This window comes from Danio rerio, chromosome 3, assembly GCF_052040795.2.
Source record: "Danio rerio strain M-AB ecotype USA chromosome 3, GRCz13ab, whole genome shotgun sequence".
NCBI classification, from domain to species: domain Eukaryota; kingdom Metazoa; phylum Chordata; class Actinopteri; order Cypriniformes; family Danionidae; genus Danio; species Danio rerio.
The window spans coordinates 140,001-160,000 of NC_141023.1; the positions used below are offsets into that span (position 1 = coordinate 140,001).

The 20,000-nt window shown below is 47.0% G+C and overlaps 3 protein-coding genes across 7 annotated transcripts in view; 2 read left to right on the forward strand and 1 right to left on the reverse strand.

The window, feature by feature from the left end:
* Positions 1–8,397, forward strand: part of LOC101884876 (G protein-coupled receptor family C group 5 member B) — a 12,226-nt gene extending 3,829 nt beyond the window's left edge. For both annotated transcript variants that reach the window (XM_087243788.1, XM_087243789.1), the window contains exons 2-4: positions 5,237–6,265; positions 6,612–6,646; positions 6,823–8,397. In XM_087243788.1, the coding sequence (XP_087099914.1) occupies positions 5,314–6,265; positions 6,612–6,646; positions 6,823–6,918 (1,083 nt within the window). In that variant the 5' untranslated portion in view covers positions 5,237–5,313 and the 3' untranslated portion in view covers positions 6,919–8,397. The remainder of the gene's footprint in view (positions 1–5,236; positions 6,266–6,611; positions 6,647–6,822) is intronic.
* Positions 1–20,000, reverse strand: part of wbp2nl (WBP2 N-terminal like) — a gene marked incomplete at its 3' end in the record, with an annotated part of 179,969 nt that overhangs the window by 7,935 nt on the left and 152,034 nt on the right. Inside the window, 3 exon segments of the mRNA NM_199710.1 lie at positions 276–281; positions 1,711–1,717; positions 4,443–4,482.
* The window catches only part of cd9r (CD9 molecule related), a 5,848-nt gene continuing 2,912 nt past the window's right edge, over positions 17,065–20,000 (forward strand). For 3 of the 4 annotated variants that reach the window (NM_200552.3, XM_087242356.1, XM_087242357.1), the window contains 5 exon segments: positions 17,065–17,117; positions 17,675–17,752; positions 18,922–19,024; positions 19,598–19,695; positions 19,802–19,876. In NM_200552.3, the coding sequence (NP_956846.2) occupies positions 17,693–17,752; positions 18,922–19,024; positions 19,598–19,695; positions 19,802–19,876 (336 nt within the window). In that variant the 5' untranslated portion in view covers positions 17,065–17,117; positions 17,675–17,692. 4 annotated transcript variants of the gene reach the window in all.

A 20,000-nucleotide genomic window follows, 5' to 3' on the forward strand; every position in this document is an offset into this window, starting at 1 on the left:
AGGTGGTGGTTTGGTGGTGATTGACAGGGTGCGCGCGCGACGTGTCTGAGGAGAGACGCGGTGGGGAGGGGTGAGAAGGGTGCGCGACGATGCCTATTTGAGAACCGGGAGGGAGACGCGAGATTACCGGGAGATCATTACTCGTTTGCGGGCATCCGGAGACTCGCGAAACTTCCCACCCTGCTCATAATTCTCTCTTCATATAGCCGTAAGCCTATTACATATCCATAAACACTGAGATATAACCGCCCTCGGATCGCTTACTCACTGCAATCGAACCGCTCCAGGGTTCGTTTCAATCGAGCCGAGACCACCTCATTCAAGCGATCTCGGAGCGATTACTTTGGCGCGGAACAGAGCGCGATTGCCCTGTTCACATATGCCAATCACACCGCGCTAACTGGGCAAACGAGACACGTTCCCAAACAAAAGTGTAGGTGTGAAAGCACCCTTAGACAGGCTGGTAAAGGACAGCGGTCTATTTTGTCCAGTCTGCAAAAATACTCATTGCAGATTTCATTCAGTTGTTCTTGCCATTCTCCAGCTACGTTAAATTTATGTCCAAGGTAACTATAAGTCTCATGTCTGGCATAAACTCTGATCGCATTTCCTGAGATTGTGAACACAGGAGGATGGTCATATTTGGCTCTGTACCACCTGTTGCCGCTGGACCGGCGTTCATAAAACACTGCACACTTGCTGTTCTTCACCTCGAGTCCAGACCACTGCAGAAAGCAGTCAGTGTCTGACAACATATTGGTAATGACATTTTCCTCTCTTGACACTAAGACGACGTCATCTGCGTAAGGTTGGACGGGATTCGGAGATATGACATCGGGCGGGGCGAGGAGGCAGATCCATTTCAGCCACTGGTTTAATACCAGAATAAAATTCACTGCGCTCCAGGGACAGCCTGTTTTAATTCCAACTGCAAGCTTTATGGGTTTTGTCAAATGCTGTCCGCACATTACTTGTATAAAAGATTTCTCATATACATCCTTAATTATCCGTCTGTGCTGCTCTGGCAGTTTTATCTCTTCAAGAGAGCGAATCCTTTCACTATGAGGTAAAGACCCAAAAGCAAAGTCAAGAAACACAGCAAAAAAGCGTGAGGACTCGTGTTTAAAGTCATCAATAGCAGTCTTCAAACAGAAGACATGTTCGTTCATTCCTTGCCTCTCTTTGCTTTTTGCTTTGTTGATAGTATACCAGAATCCACAAGCCAAGGCAGAATACGATTCACAATGCATTTCATAAATAGGTGGAGGGCTCTTCCGGAATGTTGTCTTTCTTGGGAATCCTGTGGATGATGGCTCCTTTCCACAAATCAGGAACTTTTCCATTGATTAAGCAGACATTGAAAATCTGAGTTAACGTCGTGGCTGTAAAGTGTTTTAAGCACTTCATAAGTGACCCCGTCAGCTCCGCAAGCCTTGTTGTTGGGAAGGCTGAGGAGCACTTCTGTGATTTTATTTGTGGTGAAGTTGGAAGTTCTGGGCTGTGTGTTGGTACCAACCGGGCCAAGGATGCCACACCATGGGGGGCTGTTGCGCTGGTGATGCCTCGGTCCACACTTCATATACCTTAGACACGTCACTTATGGCAGGAGAAGGGATCGGGTGAGTACTGTAATTTAAGATGATGTCAATGGCTTTACCTCTACCATGTTTCCAGAGATAGACGAGCTCGTTTTGGCTCACCTCAGTTGACTCTCTCGCTCTGCTGGATTTTGTCGCTGGTTGAATAGTTTCCCGTATGTAGCGCAACTGGTGATCTGTCCATTCAGTGAGTGTGTGCTGTTCAGATGCGAATGGGAATGCTCCACAGAGAGGGAATTCTCGCTGTGTATTTCAACACAGGCAGGCCCAGTGGCCGTCCGTCTCTGTGCACTATTGTGTAAGTTCTGTTCTTATAATATACTCCACAGAGGATGGGTATTAATTTTGTCCAATGACGCGGGTCGATACCGGTAAAGAGTATGACTTGTTTATCGCTCATTCATTTCACGTCCAGGGTTCAATTTATTTGTTTAGTGCAACATGTTTGCACGTGGGAGCAATCGACATGTTACTCCCACACACACACACACACACACACCACTGACCAGCTCAAACTCACTGTCACACACACACACACACACCACTGACCAGCTCAAACTCACTGTCACACACACACACACACACCACTGACCAGCTCAAACTCACTGTCACACACACACACACACACACACACACACCACTGACCAGCTCAAACTCACTGTCACACACACACACACACACACACACACACACACACCACTGACCAGCTCAAACTCACTGTCACACACACACACACACACACACCACTGACCAGCTCAAACTCACTGTCACACACACACACACACACACACCACTGACCAGCTCAAACTCACTGTCACACACACACACACACACACACACCACTGACCAGCTCAAACTCACTGTCACACACACACACACACACACACACACCACTGACCAGCTCAAACTCACTGTCACACACACACACACACACACACACACCACTGACCAGCTCAAACTCACTGTCACACACACACACACACACACACCACTGACCAGCTCAAACTCACTGTCACACACACACACACACACACACCACTGACCAGCTCAAACTCACTGTCACACACACACACACACACACACCACTGACCAGCTCAAACTCACTGTCACACACACACACACACACACACACCACTGACCAGCTCAAACTCACTGTCACACACACACACACACACACACACACCACTGACCAGCTCAAACTCACTGTCACACACACACACACACACACACACACACCACTGACCAGCTCAAACTCACTGTCACACACACACACACACACACACCACTGACCAGCTCAAACTCACTGTCACACACACACACACACACACCACTGACCAGCTCAAACTCACTGTCACACACACACACACACCACTGACCAGCTCAAACTCACTGTCACACACACACACACACACACACACACCATTTACATTTAGTCATTTAGCAGACGCTTTTATCCAAAGCGACTTACAAATGAGGACAAGGAAGCAATTTACACCACTAAGAGCAACAATGAATAAGTACTAAAGGCAAGTTTCAGGTCTGTAAAGTCTAAGAAGGGAAGTGTTAGTAATTTTTTTTTTTTTTTTTTTTTTTTTTTTTTTTTTTTTTTTGTACAGTTAGTGTGATATTCAAATAGGCAATTGCAGATTAGGAAGTGAAGTGGAGACTAAATAGTTGAGTTTTTAGTCGTTTCTTGAAAATAGCGAGTGACTCTGCTGTTCTGATGCAGTTAGGGAGTTCATTCCACCAACTGGGCAGATTGAGCGTGAGCGTTCGCGAAAGTGATTTTTTTCCTCTTTGGGATGGAACCACGAGGCGACGTTCATTCACAGAACGCAAGTTTCTGGAGGGCACGTAGATCTGCAGAAGTGAGTGCAGATAAGAAGGTGCTAGGCCAGAAGTCACTTTGTAGGCAAACATCAGAGTTTTGAATTTGATGCGAGCAGCAACTGGCAGCCAGTGCAAACGGACTAGCAGCGGAGTGACATGTGCTCGTTTAGGTTCATTGAAGACAACTCGTGCTGCTGCATTCTGGAGCAGTTGAAGAGGCTTGATAGAGTTAGCTGGAAGCCCAGCTAGTAGAGAGTTGCAGTAATCCAGTTTGGAGAGAACAAGAGCTTGAACAAGGAGTTGAGCTGCATGTTCAGATAAGAAGGGTCGGATCTTTCTGATGTTATAGAGTGCAAATCTGCACGATCGAGCAGTTCTAGAAATGTGGTCAGAGAAGTTTAGTTGGTCATCAATCGTTACTCCAAGGCTTTTCACCATTTTGGATGCAGTAATGGTTGCCCCATCCATCTGGATTGAAAAGTTATGGTGTAGAGTCGGGTTGGCAGAAACTACAAGCATTTCCGTTTTTGCGAGGTTCAGCTGAAGATGATGATCTTTCATCCAGTGTGAAATATCCAACAGGCAGGCTGAGATACGAGCTGGAACCGAGGGATCATCAGGATGAAAAGAGAGGTATAGCTGGGTATCATCAGCATAGCAGTGGTAGGAGAATCCATGTCTCTGGATGACTGGTCCTAGAGATGATGTGTAGATGGAGAAGAGAAGTGGCCCAAGAACAGAGCCTTGAGGTACCCCAGTGTTTAGATGCTGTAGGTTGGACACCTCTCCCCTCCAAGACACCCTGAATGACCTGTCAGAGAGGTAAGATCTGAACCATTGTATAACACCACTGACCAGCTCAAACTCACTGTCACACACACACACACACACACACCACTGACCAGCTCAAACTCACTGTCACACACACACACACACACACACACACCACTGACCAGCTCAAACTCACTGTCACACACACACACACACACACACCACTGACCAGCTCAAACTCACTGTCACACACACACACACACACACACACACACACACACACCACTGACCAGCTCAAACTCACTGTCACACACACACACACACACACCACTGACCAGCTCAAACTCACTGTCACACACACACACACACCACTGACCAGCTCAAACTCACTGTCACACACACACACACACACACACCACTGACCAGCTCAAACTCACTGTCACACACACACACACACACACACCACTGACCAGCTCAAACTCACTGTCACACACACACACACACACACACCACTGACCAGCTCAAACTCACTGTCACACACACACACACACACACACCACTGACCAGCTCAAACTCACTGTCACACACACACACACACACACACCACTGACCAGCTCAAACTCACTGTCACACACACACACACACACACACACACACACACCACTGACCAGCTCAAACTCACTGTCACACACACACATACACACACACAAACACACACACACACACACACCACTGACCAGCTCAAACTCACTGTCACACACACACACACACACACACCACTGACCAGCTCAAACTCACTGCGTCACACACACACACACACACACACACACCACTGACCAGCTCAAACTCACTGTCACACACACACACACACACACACCACTGACCAGCTCAAACTCACTGCGTCACACACACACACACACACACACACACCACTGACCAGCTCAAACTCACTGTCACACACACACACACACACACACACACGTTTACAGCTCTACACTGTTTCTCCGAGTGACAGAGAGTGTCTGTGTTTCCTGCAGGTCACAGTGAGCCACAGATCTTCATCTTCATCGTCCTCCAGCTGAGTGTGTGTGTGTGAGTGTGTGTGAGTGTGTGTATGGAGCTCCAGCTGAACGCCGCCCGGCCGGCAGGCTGTGGTGCAGCTCTGGCCCCGCTGTACTGGCCGCTGTGTGCTGGCTGGGGGATTGCGGTGCAGGCGGCGGCCGCTCTGGGTCTGCTGTGCAGTGTGGTGCTGATGCTGGCTGTGCTGCCGCTCTGCTGCCGCCGCCACCATCCTGCCACCCTGCCCGACGCCCTGCCCACCTCCCTGTCTGCGCTGCTGCTGTTCCTGATGGCCACGGCAGGGATCTTCGCCCTGCCCTACGCCTTCATCATCTCACTGTCACCCCAGACCTGCCCGGTGCGGGTGTTTGTGTTTGGCGTGGCCTTCAGCCTGGCGTTTGGTGGCTTGTTGGCACGCGCTCTGGCTCTGCTGCAGCTGCCGCTGGCACGCGGGTGGAGGGAGGCAGGGCTGGCAGCGGTTCTGGCACTGGTGCAGGCAGTGCTGGCGGCCGAGTGGCTGCTGGTGGTGCTGGTCCAGGACGGTCGGAGCTGCCACTACACCCCGCCGCAGTTCGCCATGCTGCAGATCTACGTGCTGCTGCTGCTGGCGGTGGCACTGGTGTCCGCTATCCACCTGCTCCGCCACACCGCCGTCAGCTACAGCTACAGCTCCAGCGGCCACGCGCACCGCCGGCTCACCCTGCAGGGGGTGCTGCTCCTGCTGACGCTGCTGCTGAGCGCCGCCATCTGGGCCGTCTGGATCGCCATGCTCACATTCGGGAACCGCAGCGCTGCCTGGGACGACCCACTCATCAGTGTCGCACTGACCGCCAACGGCTGGGTGCTGCTGCTGGGGCATGGCTTCACTCAGGTCCTCTTCATGTTCAAGCACAAGGCTCGTCCCAAAGACCCGCCGCTGGACTTCATGGGCTGGACGAGTGCCGGGATGCAGATGGAGCCCAAAAGCGGCCTGGAAAACAGCGGCTACCAGACGGCGGACAGAAGAGGTGAACACACACACACACACACACACACACACACACACACACTGCATACAGAGAAGCACACACATTTTAGGGGGGTTGATGGTGGGGTGGTGGGTAAGTGAAGAGCGGGGGGGTTCAGAGACTCACAGTGGCAGGCCAGACTGAATGAAGCATGCACTGCAGTCCCACACAATCCCAGCATGCACTGCAGTCCCACACAATCCCAGCATGCACTGCAGTCCCACACAATCCCAGCATGCACTGCAGTCCCACACAATCCCAGCATGCACTGCAGTCCCACACAATCCCAGCATGCACTGCAGTCCCGCTGCTCCTCTGGGTAAAGCTCTGTGTGTTTGTGTTGCAGGTGAAGAAGACGCAGCGCCTGCAGTCGTCATGACAGTGAGTCCTCATCATCCAATCACAGTGTTGCAAAGGTGATGATGTCATTGTCACGTGACCCACTTGTGTGTGTGTGTGTGTATGTGTGTGTGTGTGTGTGTGTGTATGTGTGTGTGTGTGTGTGTGTGTGTGTGTGTGTGTGTGTGTGTGTGTGTGTGTGTGTGTGTGTGTTTCAGGAAATCAGCACAGAGAAAGACTACAGCATCCCTCGGCCAACAGCCACCAACACACACCAGCCGTACGACGACTATTACTGCACACAGAGAGTGTGACACACACACACACACACACATATTCATTTTCTTTTCAGCTTAGTACAGTTACTCATCAGGGGTCATCCACCAACTATTCCATGCTTTACACAGCGGATGCTCTTCCAGCTGCAACCCAGTACTGGGAAACAGCCATACACACTCATTCTCTCTCTCACACACACACACACACACACACCCGCACACTACAGCCAATTTAGTATGTGTTTGGACTTAAACCGGAGCACCTGGAGGAAACCCATGCCAACACGGGGAGAACATGCAAACTCCACACAGAAACACCAACTGACCCAGCCGAGACTTGAACCACACACACACACACACACTCACACACACACTCACACACACACACACACACACACACACACACACACACACTCACACACACACTCACACACACACACACACTCACACACACACTCACACACACACACACACACACACACTCACACACACACACACACTCACACACACACTCACACACACACACACACACACACACACACACACACACACACACTCACACACACACTCACACACACACACACACACACACACACACACACACACACACACACCAGCACTATCCACTCACTGCACCCTAGTGGACACAGCCCTTAAGTACACACACACACACACACACACGGACACACACACGCACGCACACACTAACACACACACACACACAGGGACACACACACACATACACAAGCGCACACACACAGGGTTGCCACTCGTCTATTAAAATACAGAGCAGCTTTTCATGCGAATCCTCTCACACTCCTGCTGTGTGGATGCATCATGTGCTGCTTTTGATTGGGTAATACTGGACATCATGGTTAGTTTGATTGGTCTTTGTCCAGGGAGGAGGGCGGGTCTTCTAAGCAGAGTCGGTCGAGTCTTGACAGAAAGTAGTGGCAGATACTTATCCAGGTAACCCATCCCCACCCTCACCCCCACCCTTACCCCCACCCCTCATCATCACAAAAACCCGAGCCCCCAAAACACAGCCACATCAGCACATGTCCTCTCTGTACCTGCCTGCTGCACTCAGAAAGCCACGTCTGTCTCGTCCTGACAGCACCTGTGCCTCTCCATTCCTCCTCCACTGGCCACCTAGTCATCATGGCGCAGTCATACTCTGTCGTGTGATTTATGTGTCGATGTTGGATTAGGTTTGTGGTATTACCTCGCTGTTTCCTTACATGTGTCACAATCCCTTTCATTTGAGTTTAAGAAAGTGAAGTAGCTCCACACGTATGACCACATCCAATGACAGCCTGACTGAACATGTGCGACCGTCACCCCAGCGGACTGAGTGGCTAGCTAGCGTGCTCTGCTGCTGTATAGTGCCATATTACGCACTTGGCAGGGGGAGGAACAAGTAGTTCAGACTAAATTGGCATTATTCAGAGAAACTATGGTAATTGTGGTGACTTTCTGCTGTGTTTCTACTTCCAATAAACTAAATATTTGATCAAAATGACTGAAATATTGATATTTTGATGAGATGATCGATTCTAACACATACAAAGCTGGTATTGGAGATGTTGATATTTCAGTATCCATCCGCACATCACTAGTTTGTCTTACAGTTTAAACGCAAGCGAGTGCTAAAGTACCACAGAGAGTGAAGCAGATACCTGCTGCAGAGTGTTAGAAATGATTATTAAGCTACTGCACGATCTGTCGGAGAGCGTTCTCTGTGGCCCATGCGGGTCTGTGGGACAACACGCCTCTGGAGAGCAGCATTCCCGCAATGACAGAGCTCGCAAACATCAAAGCACAGACAGTTCTTCATACCCAGAGTCTCTCCTGAAGCAGACATGGCCATGACAGTACTCATCATCAACAAGATTTAGCTTAGCTGCTTAATAATGCTGCAAATGTGACCCAGTCTGTGAACATCTGGCCGGAGTCTTTCTTTCTGTAATTGACTGTTTTCTAGACGACATAAAGAGCAGTCTGTGTATAAATAATACTGTTTAACATTAGCTTTAACATTAGCTTTAACATTAGCTTTAACATTAGCTTTAACATTAGCTTTAACATTAGGGTTAACATTAACTTTAACATTAGGGTTAACATTAGCTTTAACATTAGGGTTAACATTAGCTTTAACATTAGCTTTAACATTAGGGTTAACATTAGCTTTAACATTAGCTTTAACATTAGCTTTAACATTAGCTTTAACATTAGGGTTAACATTAGCTTTAACATTAGCTTTAACATTAGCTTTAACATTAGCTTTAACATTAGGGTTAACATTAGCTTTAACATTAGCTTTAACATTAGCTTTAACATTAGCTTTAACATTAGGGTTAACATTAGCTTTAACATTAGCTTTAACATTAGGGTTAACATTAGCTTTAACATTAGCTTTAACATTAGCTTTAACATTAGCTTTAACATTAGGGTTAACATTAGCTTTAACATTAGCTTTAACATTAGCTTTAACATTAGCTTTAACATTAGGGTTAACATTAGCTTTAACATTAGCTTTAACATTAGGGTTAACATTAGCTTTAACATTAGCTTTAACATTAGCTTTAACATTAGCTTTAACATTAGCTTTAACATTAGCTTTAACATTAGCTTTAACATTAGGGTTAACATTAGCTTTAACATTAGCTTTAACATTAGCTTTAACATTAGCTTTAACATTAGCTTTAACATTAGGGTTAACATTAGCTTTAACATTAGCTTTAACATTAGCTTTAACATTAGCTTTAACATTAGGGTTAACATTAGCTTTAACATTAGCTTTAACATTAGCTTTAACATTAGCTTTAACATTAGGGTTAACATTAGCTTTAACATTAGCTTTAACATTAGCTTTAACATTAGGGTTAACATTAGCTTTAACATTAGCTTTAACATTAGGGTTAACATTAGCTTTAACATTAGCTTTAACATTAGCTTTAACATTAGCTTTAACATTAGGGTTAACATTAGCTTTAACATTAGCTTTAACATTAGCTTTAACATTAGCTTTAACATTAGCTTTAACATTAGGGTTAACATTAGCTTTAACATTAGCTTTAACATTAGCTTTAACATTAGCTTTAACATTAGGGTTAACATTAGCTTTAACATTAGGGTTAACATTAGCTTTAGCATTAGCTTTAGCATTAGCTTTAACATTAGGGTTAACATTAGCTTTAACATTAGCTTTAACATTAGGGTTAACATTAGCTTTAACATTAGCTTTAACATTAGCTTTAACATTAGCTTTAACATTAGGGTTAACATTAGCTTTAACATTAGGGTTAACATTAGCTTTAGCATTAGCTTTAGCATTAGCTTTAACATTAGGGTTAACATTAGCTTTAACATTAGGGTTAACATTAGCTTTAGCATTAGCTTTAACATTAGGGTTAACATTAGCTTTAACATTAGCTTTAACATTAGGGTTAACATTAGCTTTAACATTAGCTTTAACATTAGCTTTAACATTAGCTTTAACATTAGGGTTAACATTAGCGTTAACATTAGCTTTAACATTAGCTTTAACATTAGCTTTAACATTAGGGTTAACATTAGCTTTAGCATTAGCTTTAACATTAGCTTTAACATTAGGGTTAACATTAGCTTTACCATTAGGGTTAACATTAGCTTTAACATTAGCTTTAACATTAGCTTTAACATTAGCTTTAACATTAGGGTTAACATTAGCTTTAACACTAGGGTTAACATTAGCTTTAGCATTAGCTTTAGCATTAGCTTTAACATTAGGGTTAACATTAGCTTTAACATTAGGGTTAACATTAGCTTTAGCATTAGCTTTAACATTAGGGTTAACATTAGCTTTAACATTAGCTTTAACATTAGCTTTAACATTAGCTTTAACATTAGGTTTACCATTAGCTTTAGCATTAGCTTTATTAGCATTTTCTCCTCGCCTCTAGGTTACAGCAGCTGAGTTAGCTAATAATCATTACCCATATGTGGCTGTGTCCTCTAGAGGGCAGTGAGTGCATAGTGCTAGTGTGTGTGTGTGTGTGTTGTTAAGGGCTGTGTCCACGAGGGGGCAGTGTCAGAGTGTGTACGAGCGAGTGTGTATTATGTGAGTGTGCATTATGTTGTGTGTGTCTCTGTGACCTGTGTGTGTGTGTGTGTGTGTGTGTGTGTGTGTGTGTGTATGTGTGTGTGTGTGTGTGTGTGTGTGTGTGTGTGTGTGTGTGTGTGTGTGTGTGTGTGTGTGTGTGTGTGTGTGTGTGTGTGTGTGTGTGTGTGTCCTCCGTCAGTGTGGGGATTGTCTGCATCTCTGGGTCATCTGGAATATCAGTAATCATCATCAATATGATCCTCTCTCTGACACCTCTGATGGATGAACATGTAAATATCATCATCATCATCATCATCATCATCATCGTCGTCAGGTGTTCTGCCAAGACACGCAGTGTGTGTGTGACATTTAATATGAAGTTCAGCCTGCTTTCAAGATTAAAATATATCAGAATTATGGAAAAATACTGAATGATAGGATGATAGCGGGTAGAATGGTAAAATACGAGAGTATTTTGGCAAAAACAGGAGGGTTTAGATGAATGAGAGCAGGAAGGGTTGTGGAGAAAGAGACTTCATCACCATCATATCCCTCCCGGGTCTCCGGGAAGAGAGTAAGGTGCTCAGGTGCTGATGCGAATGCAGTCTCCACCCCGTGCAGGAGATCAGTATTCGTATCATCAGTTTCAGGCCTTTTGGTAAATGTCTCAGTTCAGTGTATCTGTTTTAAAGAGCGTTCACTCATTCTGAACCTGCTGTTCAACAACAGCTATCTGAACTGTCATGTTCAGTGCGGAAAAACCTCCAGCAAAACTAACGGCAACAGATTTCTGTACCATCTCCATGCAGATACACACTTTAAAACACACTTTCTTGCTTTGCTTTCAAACGTTCTTGCTTTATCAATATGCCGTAGTGTTTACTGTGTAATAATCAATTTAAATTATGTAATAGATAAATAAAAAGCAGCATTAATTCCCTCCTTCTCATGGTATGAACGCACAGTGTGTACAGCTGCAGGCGCCACTGTGTGTCTGGACTGGGGTTTGTACATGTTTGAGGCGAGTGTGAGTATCCTTCTTTACTTTTACTGAGCTACCAAGGTGTAGTCAGCACCTGTGTGTAGTCAGCACTTGTGTGTAGTCAGCACTTGTGTGTAGTCAGACCTGTGTGTAGTCAGCACTTGTGTGTAGTCAGACCTGTGTGTAGTCAGCACCTGTGTGTAGTCAGCACTTGTGTGTAGTCAGCACCTGTGTGTAGTCAGACCTGTGTGTAGTCAGCACCTGTGTGTAGTCAGCACTTGTGTGTAGTCAGCACTTGTGTGTAGTCAGCACCTGTGTGTAGTCAGCACCTGTGTGTAGTCAGCACCTGTGTGTAGTCAGACCTGTGTGTAGTCAGCACCTGTGTGTAGTCAGCACTTGTGTGTAGTCAGCACCTGTGTGTAGTCAGACCTGTGTGTAGTCAGCACCTGTGTGTAGTCAGCACTTGTGTGTAGTCAGCACTTGTGTGTAGTCAGCACCTGTGTGTAGTCAGCACTTGTGTGTAGTCAGCACCTGTGTGTAGTCAGCACCTGTGTGTAGTCAGCACCTGTGTGTAGTCAGCACTTGTGTGTAGTCAGCACCTGTGTGTAGTCAGCACCTGTGTGTAGTCAGCACCTGTGTGTAGTCAGCACTTGTGTGTAGTCAGCACTTGTGTGTAGTCAGCACCTGTGTGTAGTCAGCACCTGTGTGTAGTCAGACCTGTGTGTAGTCAGACCTGTGTGTAGTCAGCACCTGTGTGTAGTCAGACCTGTGTGTAGTCAGCACCTGTGTGTAGTCAGACCTGTGTGTAGTCAGCACTTGTGTGTAGTCAGCACCTGTGTGTAGTCAGCACCTGTGTGTAGTCAGCACCTGTGTGTAGTCAGCACCTGTGTGTAGTCAGCACTTGTGTGTAGTCAGCACCTGTGTGTAGTCAGACCTGTGTGTAGTCAGCACCTGTGTGTAGTCAGACCTGTGTGTAGTCAGACCTGTGTGTAGTCAGCACTTGTGTGTAGTCAGCACTTGTGTGTAGTCAGCACCTGTGTGTAGTCAGCACCTGTGTGTAGTCAGACCTGTGTGTAGTCAGCACCTGTGTGTAGTCAGACCTGTGTGTAGTCAGACCTGTGTGTAGTCAGCACTTGTGTGTAGTCAGCACCTGTGTGTAGTCAGACCTGTGTGTAGTCAGCACCTGTGTGTAGTCAGCACTTGTGTGTAGTCAGCACTTGTGTGTAGTCAGCACCTGTGTGTAGTCAGACCTGTGTGTAGTCAGACCTGTGTGTAGTCAGACCTGTGTGTAGTCAGCACTTGTGTGTAGTCAGCACCTGTGTGTAGTCAGACCTGTGTGTAGTCAGACCTGTGTGTAGTCAGACCTGTGTGTAGTCAGCACCTGTGTGTAGTCAGCACCTGTGTGTAGTCAGACCTGTGTGTAGTCAGACCTGTGTGTAGTCAGCACCTGTGTGTAGTCAGCACTTGTGTGTAGTCAGACCTGTGTGTAGTCAGACCTGTGTGTAGTCAGCACCTGTGTGTAGTCAGACCTGTGTGTAGTCAGCACCTGTGTGTAGTCAGCACTTGTGTGTAGTCAGCACTTGTGTGTAGTCAGCACCTGTGTGTAGTCAGACCTGTGTGTAGTCAGCACCTGTGTGTAGTCAGACCTGTGTGTAGTCAGCACCTGTGTGTAGTCAGACCTGTGTGTAGTCAGCACCTGTGTGTAGTCAGACCTGTGTGTAGTCAGCACCTGTGTGTAGTCAGACCTGTGTGTAGTCAGCACTTGTGTGTAGTCAGCACCTGTGTGTAGTCAGCACCTGTGTGTAGTCAGACCTGTGTGTAGTCAGCACCTGTGTGTAGTCAGCACCTGTGTGTAGTCAGACCTGTGTGTAGTCAGACCTGTGTGTAGTCAGACCTGTGTGTAGTCAGCACCTGTGTGTAGTCAGACCTGTGTGTAGTCAGACCTGTGTGTAGTCAGACCTGTGTGTAGTCAGACCTGTGTGTAGTCAGCACCTGTGTGTAGTCAGCACCTGTGTGTAGTCAGCACTTGTGTGTAGTCAGCACTTGTGTGTAGTCAGCACCTGTGTGTAGTCAGCACCTGTGTGTAGTCAGACCTGTGTGTAGTCAGACCTGTGTGTAGTCAGCACTTGTGTGTAGTCAGCACTTGTGTGTAGTCAGCACCTGTGTGTAGTCAGCACCTGTGTGTAGTCAGACCTGTGTGTAGTCAGCACCTGTGTGTAGTCAGACCTGTGTGTAGTCAGACCTGTGTGTAGTCAGCACTTGTGTGTAGTCAGCACCTGTGTGTAGTCAGACCTGTGTGTAGTCAGCACCTGTGTGTAGTCAGCACCTGTGTGTAGTCAGCACCTGTGTGTAGTCAGACCTGTGTGTAGTCAGACCTGTGTGTAGTCAGCACCTGTGTGTAGTCAGACCTGTGTGTAGTCAGCACTTGTGTGTAGTCAGCACCTGTGTGTAGTCAGACCTGTGTGTAGTCAGACCTGTGTGTAGTCAGCACCTGTGTGTAGTCAGCACTTGTGTGTAGTCAGCACCTGTGTGTAGTCAGACCTGTGTGTAGTCAGCACCTGTGTGTAGTCAGCACCTGTGTGTAGTCAGCACCTGTGTGTAGTCAGACCTGTGTGTAGTCAGACCTGTGTGTAGTCAGCACCTGTGTGTAGTCAGACCTGTGTGTAGTCAGCACTTGTGTGTAGTCAGCACCTGTGTGTAGTCAGACCTGTGTGTAGTCAGACCTGTGTGTAGTCAGCACCTGTGTGTAGTCAGCACTTGTGTGTAGTCAGCACCTGTGTGTAGTCAGACCTGTGTGTAGTCAGCACCTGTGTGTAGTCAGCACTTGTGTGTAGTCAGCACTTGTGTGTAGTCAGCACCTGTGTGTAGTCAGACCTGTGTGTAGTCAGCACCTGTGTGTAGTCAGACCTGTGTGTAGTCAGCACCTGTGTGTAGTCAGACCTGTGTGTAGTCAGCACCTGTGTGTAGTCAGACCTGTGTGTAGTCAGCACCTGTGTGTAGTCAGACCTGTGTGTAGTCAGCACCTGTGTGTAGTCAGCACCTGTGTGTAGTCAGCACTTGTGTGTAGTCAGCACTTGTGTGTAGTCAGCACCTGTGTGTAGTCAGCACCTGTGTGTAGTCAGACCTGTGTGTAGTCAGACCTGTGTGTAGTCAGCACTTGTGTGTAGTCAGCACTTGTGTGTAGTCAGCACCTGTGTGTAGTCAGCACCTGTGTGTAGTCAGACCTGTGTGTAGTCAGACCTGTGTGTAGTCAGCACTTGTGTGTAGTCAGCACCTGTGTGTAGTCAGACCTGTGTGTAGTCAGCACCTGTGTGTAGTCAGCACCTGTGTGTAGTCAGCACCTGTGTGTAGTCAGACCTGTGTGTAGTCAGACCTGTGTGTAGTCAGACCTGTGTGTAGTCAGCACCTGTGTGTAGTCAGCACCTGTGTGTAGTCAGACCTGTGTGTAGTCAGACCTGTGTGTAGTCAGCACTTGTGTGTAGTCAGCACCTGTGTGTAGTCAGCACCTGTGTGTAGTCAGCACCTGTGTGTAGTCAGCACCTGTGTGTAGTCAGACCTGTGTGTAGTCAGACCTGTGTGTAGTCAGCACTTGTGTGTAGTCAGCACCTGTGTGTAGTCAGACCTGTGTGTAGTCAGCACCTGTGTGTAGTCAGACCTGTGTGTAGTCAGACCTGTGTGTAGTCAGCACCTGTGTGTAGTCAGACCTGTGTGTAGTCAGCACCTGTGTGTAGTCAGACCTGTGTGTAGTCAGACCTGTGTGTAGTCAGCACCTGTGTGTAGTCAGACCTGTGTGTAGTCAGCACCTGTGTGTAGTCAGACCTGTGTGTAGTCAGACCTGTGTGTAGTCAGCACCTGTGTGTAGTCAGACCTGTGTGTAGTCAGACCTGTGTGTAGTCAGCATCTGTGTGTAGTCAGACCTGTGTGTAGTCAGACCTGTGTGTAGTCAGACCTGTGTGTAGTCAGCACCTGTGTGTAATCAGACCTGTGTGTAGTCAGCACCTGTGTGTAGTCAGCACCTGTGTGTAGTCAGACCTGTGTGTAGTCAGCACCTGTGTGTAGTCAGACCTGTGTGTAGTCAGCACCTGTGTGTAGTCAGACCTGTGTGTAGTCAGACCTGTGTGTAGTCAGACCTGTGTGTAGTCAGACCTTTGTGTAGTCAGCACCTGTGTGTAGTCAGCACCTGTGTGTAGTCAGACCTGTGTGTAGTCAGACCTGTGTGTAGTCAGACCTGTGTGTAGTCAGACCTGTGTGTAGTCAGACCTTTGTGTAGTCAGACCTGTGTGTAGTCAGCACCTGTGTGTAGTCAGACCTGTGTGTAGTCAGCACCTGTGTGTAATCAGACCTGTGTGTAGTCAGACCTGTGTGTAGTCAGACCTGTGTGTAGTCAGCACCTGTGTGTAGTCAGCACTTGTGTGTAGTCAGACCTGTGTGTAGTCAGCACCTGTGTGTAGTCAGCACTTGTGTGTAGTCAGCACCTGTGTGTAGTCAGCACCTGTGTGTAATCAGACCTGTGTGTAGTCAGACCTGTGTGTAGTCAGACCTGTGTGTAGTCAGCACCTGTGTGTAGTCAGCACTTGTGTGTAGTCAGCACTTCTACTTTACCAGAGTCGCTTTAAACAGGAGGATCTGTACTACTGCTGAAGGAACGGATGTTTGCACTTTTGCCATCTCTGCAGACGAGCAGGGTTACAAACTACAAAACACTTCTGAATCACACACACACACACACACACACACACACACACACACACCCACACACCCACAGCCACCTCGTTTACCTAATAAACAGCTCCACCATTTCCTGACTGGCTGTTGTTTCAGTGCTCTGCCTCTGATTATTGCATGTGGTTTCCTTTGAGACACACACACACACACATACACACACGCACAGTGTTTCTGGAACACACTTCTCGCCTCTTTCATCAGTCTTGCGGTTATACGGTCTGTGTGTGTGTGGGGGGGGGGGGGGGGTCGTTTACTCTGAAACAGTGGCTTCTGTGCGTCCTCTGTTCAGTTTCACTTTTTCAGAACAGAAACTGCGCGGAGGGGGCGATGAGCGCATGCGCAGAACGCCTTTCTCATCATGCCTATCCTCCGCCCGCAGAGTCTCTCACACACACTTGTGGAGTTCATTCCAGCACCTGCAACCTCTGAAGCGCTCAACACCAGGTCAGAATCAGTGTGTGTGTGTGTGTGTGTGTGTGTGTGTGTGTGTGTGTGTGTGTGTGTGTGTGTGTTAATGCTGTTTCTGCGACACTTGTTGTATGTTACACTTACTGTTTTGTAAGTTTGCTGTTGTGTGTGTGTGTGTGTGTGTGTGTGTGTGTGTGTGTGTGTGTGTGTGTGTGTGTGTGTGTGTGTTTGCATTTGTGTGTTAATCCCATTTCTGCGACACTTTTTGTATTTTACACTTACTGTTTTGTAAGTTTGTTGTTGTGTGTGTGTGTGTGTGTGTGTGTGTGTGTGTGTGTGTGTGTGTGTGTTAATGCTGTTTCTGCGACACTTGTTGTATGTTACACTTACTGTTTTGTAAGTTTGCTGTTGTGTGTGTGTGTGTGTGTGTGTGTGTGTGTGTGTGTGTGTGTGTGTGTGTGTGTGTGTGTGTGTGTGTGTGTGTGTTTGCATTTGTGTGTTAATCCCATTTCTGCGACACTTTTTGTATTTTACACTTACTGTTTTGTAAGTTTGTTGTTGTGTGTGTGTGTGTGTGTGTGTGTGTGTTTCAGTGCAGTGACTTTCCTATGATGGACGGCTGTGCGCAGATCAGTAAATGTTTCCTGGTCCTGTTCAACATTATCTACGGGGTAGGTGCTTCTCTCTCTGTGTGTGTGTGTGTGTGTGTGTGTGTGTGTGTGTAGTACACTACTCTGGGTTTAACGGTGTCTCCGCACATTATAATAATAATAATAATAGTAATGCTGCTCATCTTTGTTCTAATAACCCGCATAAACATGCAAACATGAAGAGTGCTAGTCGGACATTCACCTTGCAGTATTTGCATAAGGCAGGGCTCAGCCAATGACGCATTAGAATAAGAGGCGTGGCCTGTGTGTGTGTGTTTAGGTAAAGCGGAGCGCAGAGAGTCCGCAGGAGGAGACACTGCTGCTGTCTGGGAAACGGCCACCAGATGCCGCCAGTGTCTCGCAGCGGCCATTATAGGAGAACTACACTAGAACGACGAGCACTAGCCAGAATTAATCAACAGAAGCAGTTAAATACGAGTGAAATATGATATATTCACACACCCCCACTCAAAAACAACATCTCAATGAAAGAAAACAATTTCCAAAATGTAGACCAGAGTTTAATATAACATCTGTTTAACTGATGACGGCGAGCTTACCATAATAACTGAAGTACTGTATTTGATAGTTGTACTTTAATTAAGCTGATGTGTAATGAGTAAACTCCACATCAGAGCTGCTTTATCAGGGGTTTGTGTGTGAGGTTTGATGGCAGCACTGACACTTCCAGGCATGGAGGATGCTCAGAGAAGCTCCATGTCTCTTCAGAATCCTTCACCTGGGTTTAATTCAGGTCAGGAGATGTGTTTATAATAACATATTTAACACACAAGCTTTATCAGTCTCCCTTTAACTGGCAAACACTAATGCAGAAGTGCGCCGTCAGTCTGTTATCAACAGCTCATGTGGAAGGTCATCTTCAGTTCATTGAACACGTCGTCAGTGTTGATTTATATTGTGCCAGAGTGTGAACTATTCAGTACAGCAGCTTCATATTTACCTGTAGTTCAGTTATACGTGTAGCTCACATACAAACACTGAGTGTGAATACACTGCAGAACAGCAGAACTGAAGAGTGAAGCGTGGAGGATCTGACACTCACCACCACCACCACCACTGCTGCTGCTGCTGATGATGATGATGATGATGATGATGATGATGATGGTGATGGTGATGGTCTTCTTCCTCTGTGGTGATGATTGATTGATTGATTGATTGATTGTCTTCAGCTGCTGGGCTTCAGTCTGGTGTCTCTGGGATTGTGGCTCCGCTTCGGCGCTGAAACCAGAGGATTCTTCGACATCGACCTGAACACCAGCCAGTTCAACATCGGTGTGTGTGTGTGTCTGTGTGTGTGTGAATTTAAGTATATACTGTATGAGTGAGTGTATCTGAGTGTGTGATCTGATCTGACTGTGTGTGTGTGTGTGTGTGTTCTGATCTGACTGTGTGTGTGTGTGTGTGTGTGTGTGTGTGTGTGTGTGTGTGTGTATGTATGTGTGTGTGTGTGTGTGTGTGTGTGTGTGTGTGTGTGTTCTGATCTGACTGTGTGTGTGTGTGTGTGTTCTGATCTGACTGTGTGTGTGTGTGTGTGTGTGTGTGTGTGTGTGTGTGTGTGTGTGTGTGTGACTGTGTGTGTGTGTGTGTGTGTGTGTGTGTGTGTGTGTGTGTTCTGATCTGACTGTGTGTGTGTGTGTGTGTGTGTGTGTGTGTGTGTGTGTGTGTGTGTGTGTGTGTGTGTGTGTGTGTGTATGTGTGTGTGTGTGTGTGTGTGTGTGTGTGTGTGTGTTCTGATCTGACTGTGTGTGTGTGTGTGTGTTCTGATCTGACTGTATGTGTGTGTGTGTGTGTGTGTTCTGATCTGACTGTGTGTGTGTGTGTGTGTGTGTGTGTGTGTGTGTGCAGGTGTGATGGTGCTGATGGTGTCGGGTGCGCTGATGCTGCTGGTGTCCGTCATCGGGAACTGTGGAGTCTGCTGCAGCAGCAAAGGCTCTCTCAGTGTGGTGAGCAGGACACACACACACACACGCATGCATACACACGTGCTCATACACACACACTTGCATGTGAGCGAGAGTGAGCGAGCATATGTGTGTTTGTGGTCTTCAGTTCGCCGGGCTGCTGTCTGTCCTCATCCTCATAGAGATCTCAGCCGGTGTGATGGTGATCATGCAGAGCGGAAAGGTGAACACACACACACACACACACACACACACACACACTGATATAACTCGCGGCTGAACTATCACAGTACGATGCGTCGGTTGTAAAAAGAGCGATGTGGTGACGAGTGTTTCCCAAAACCCTT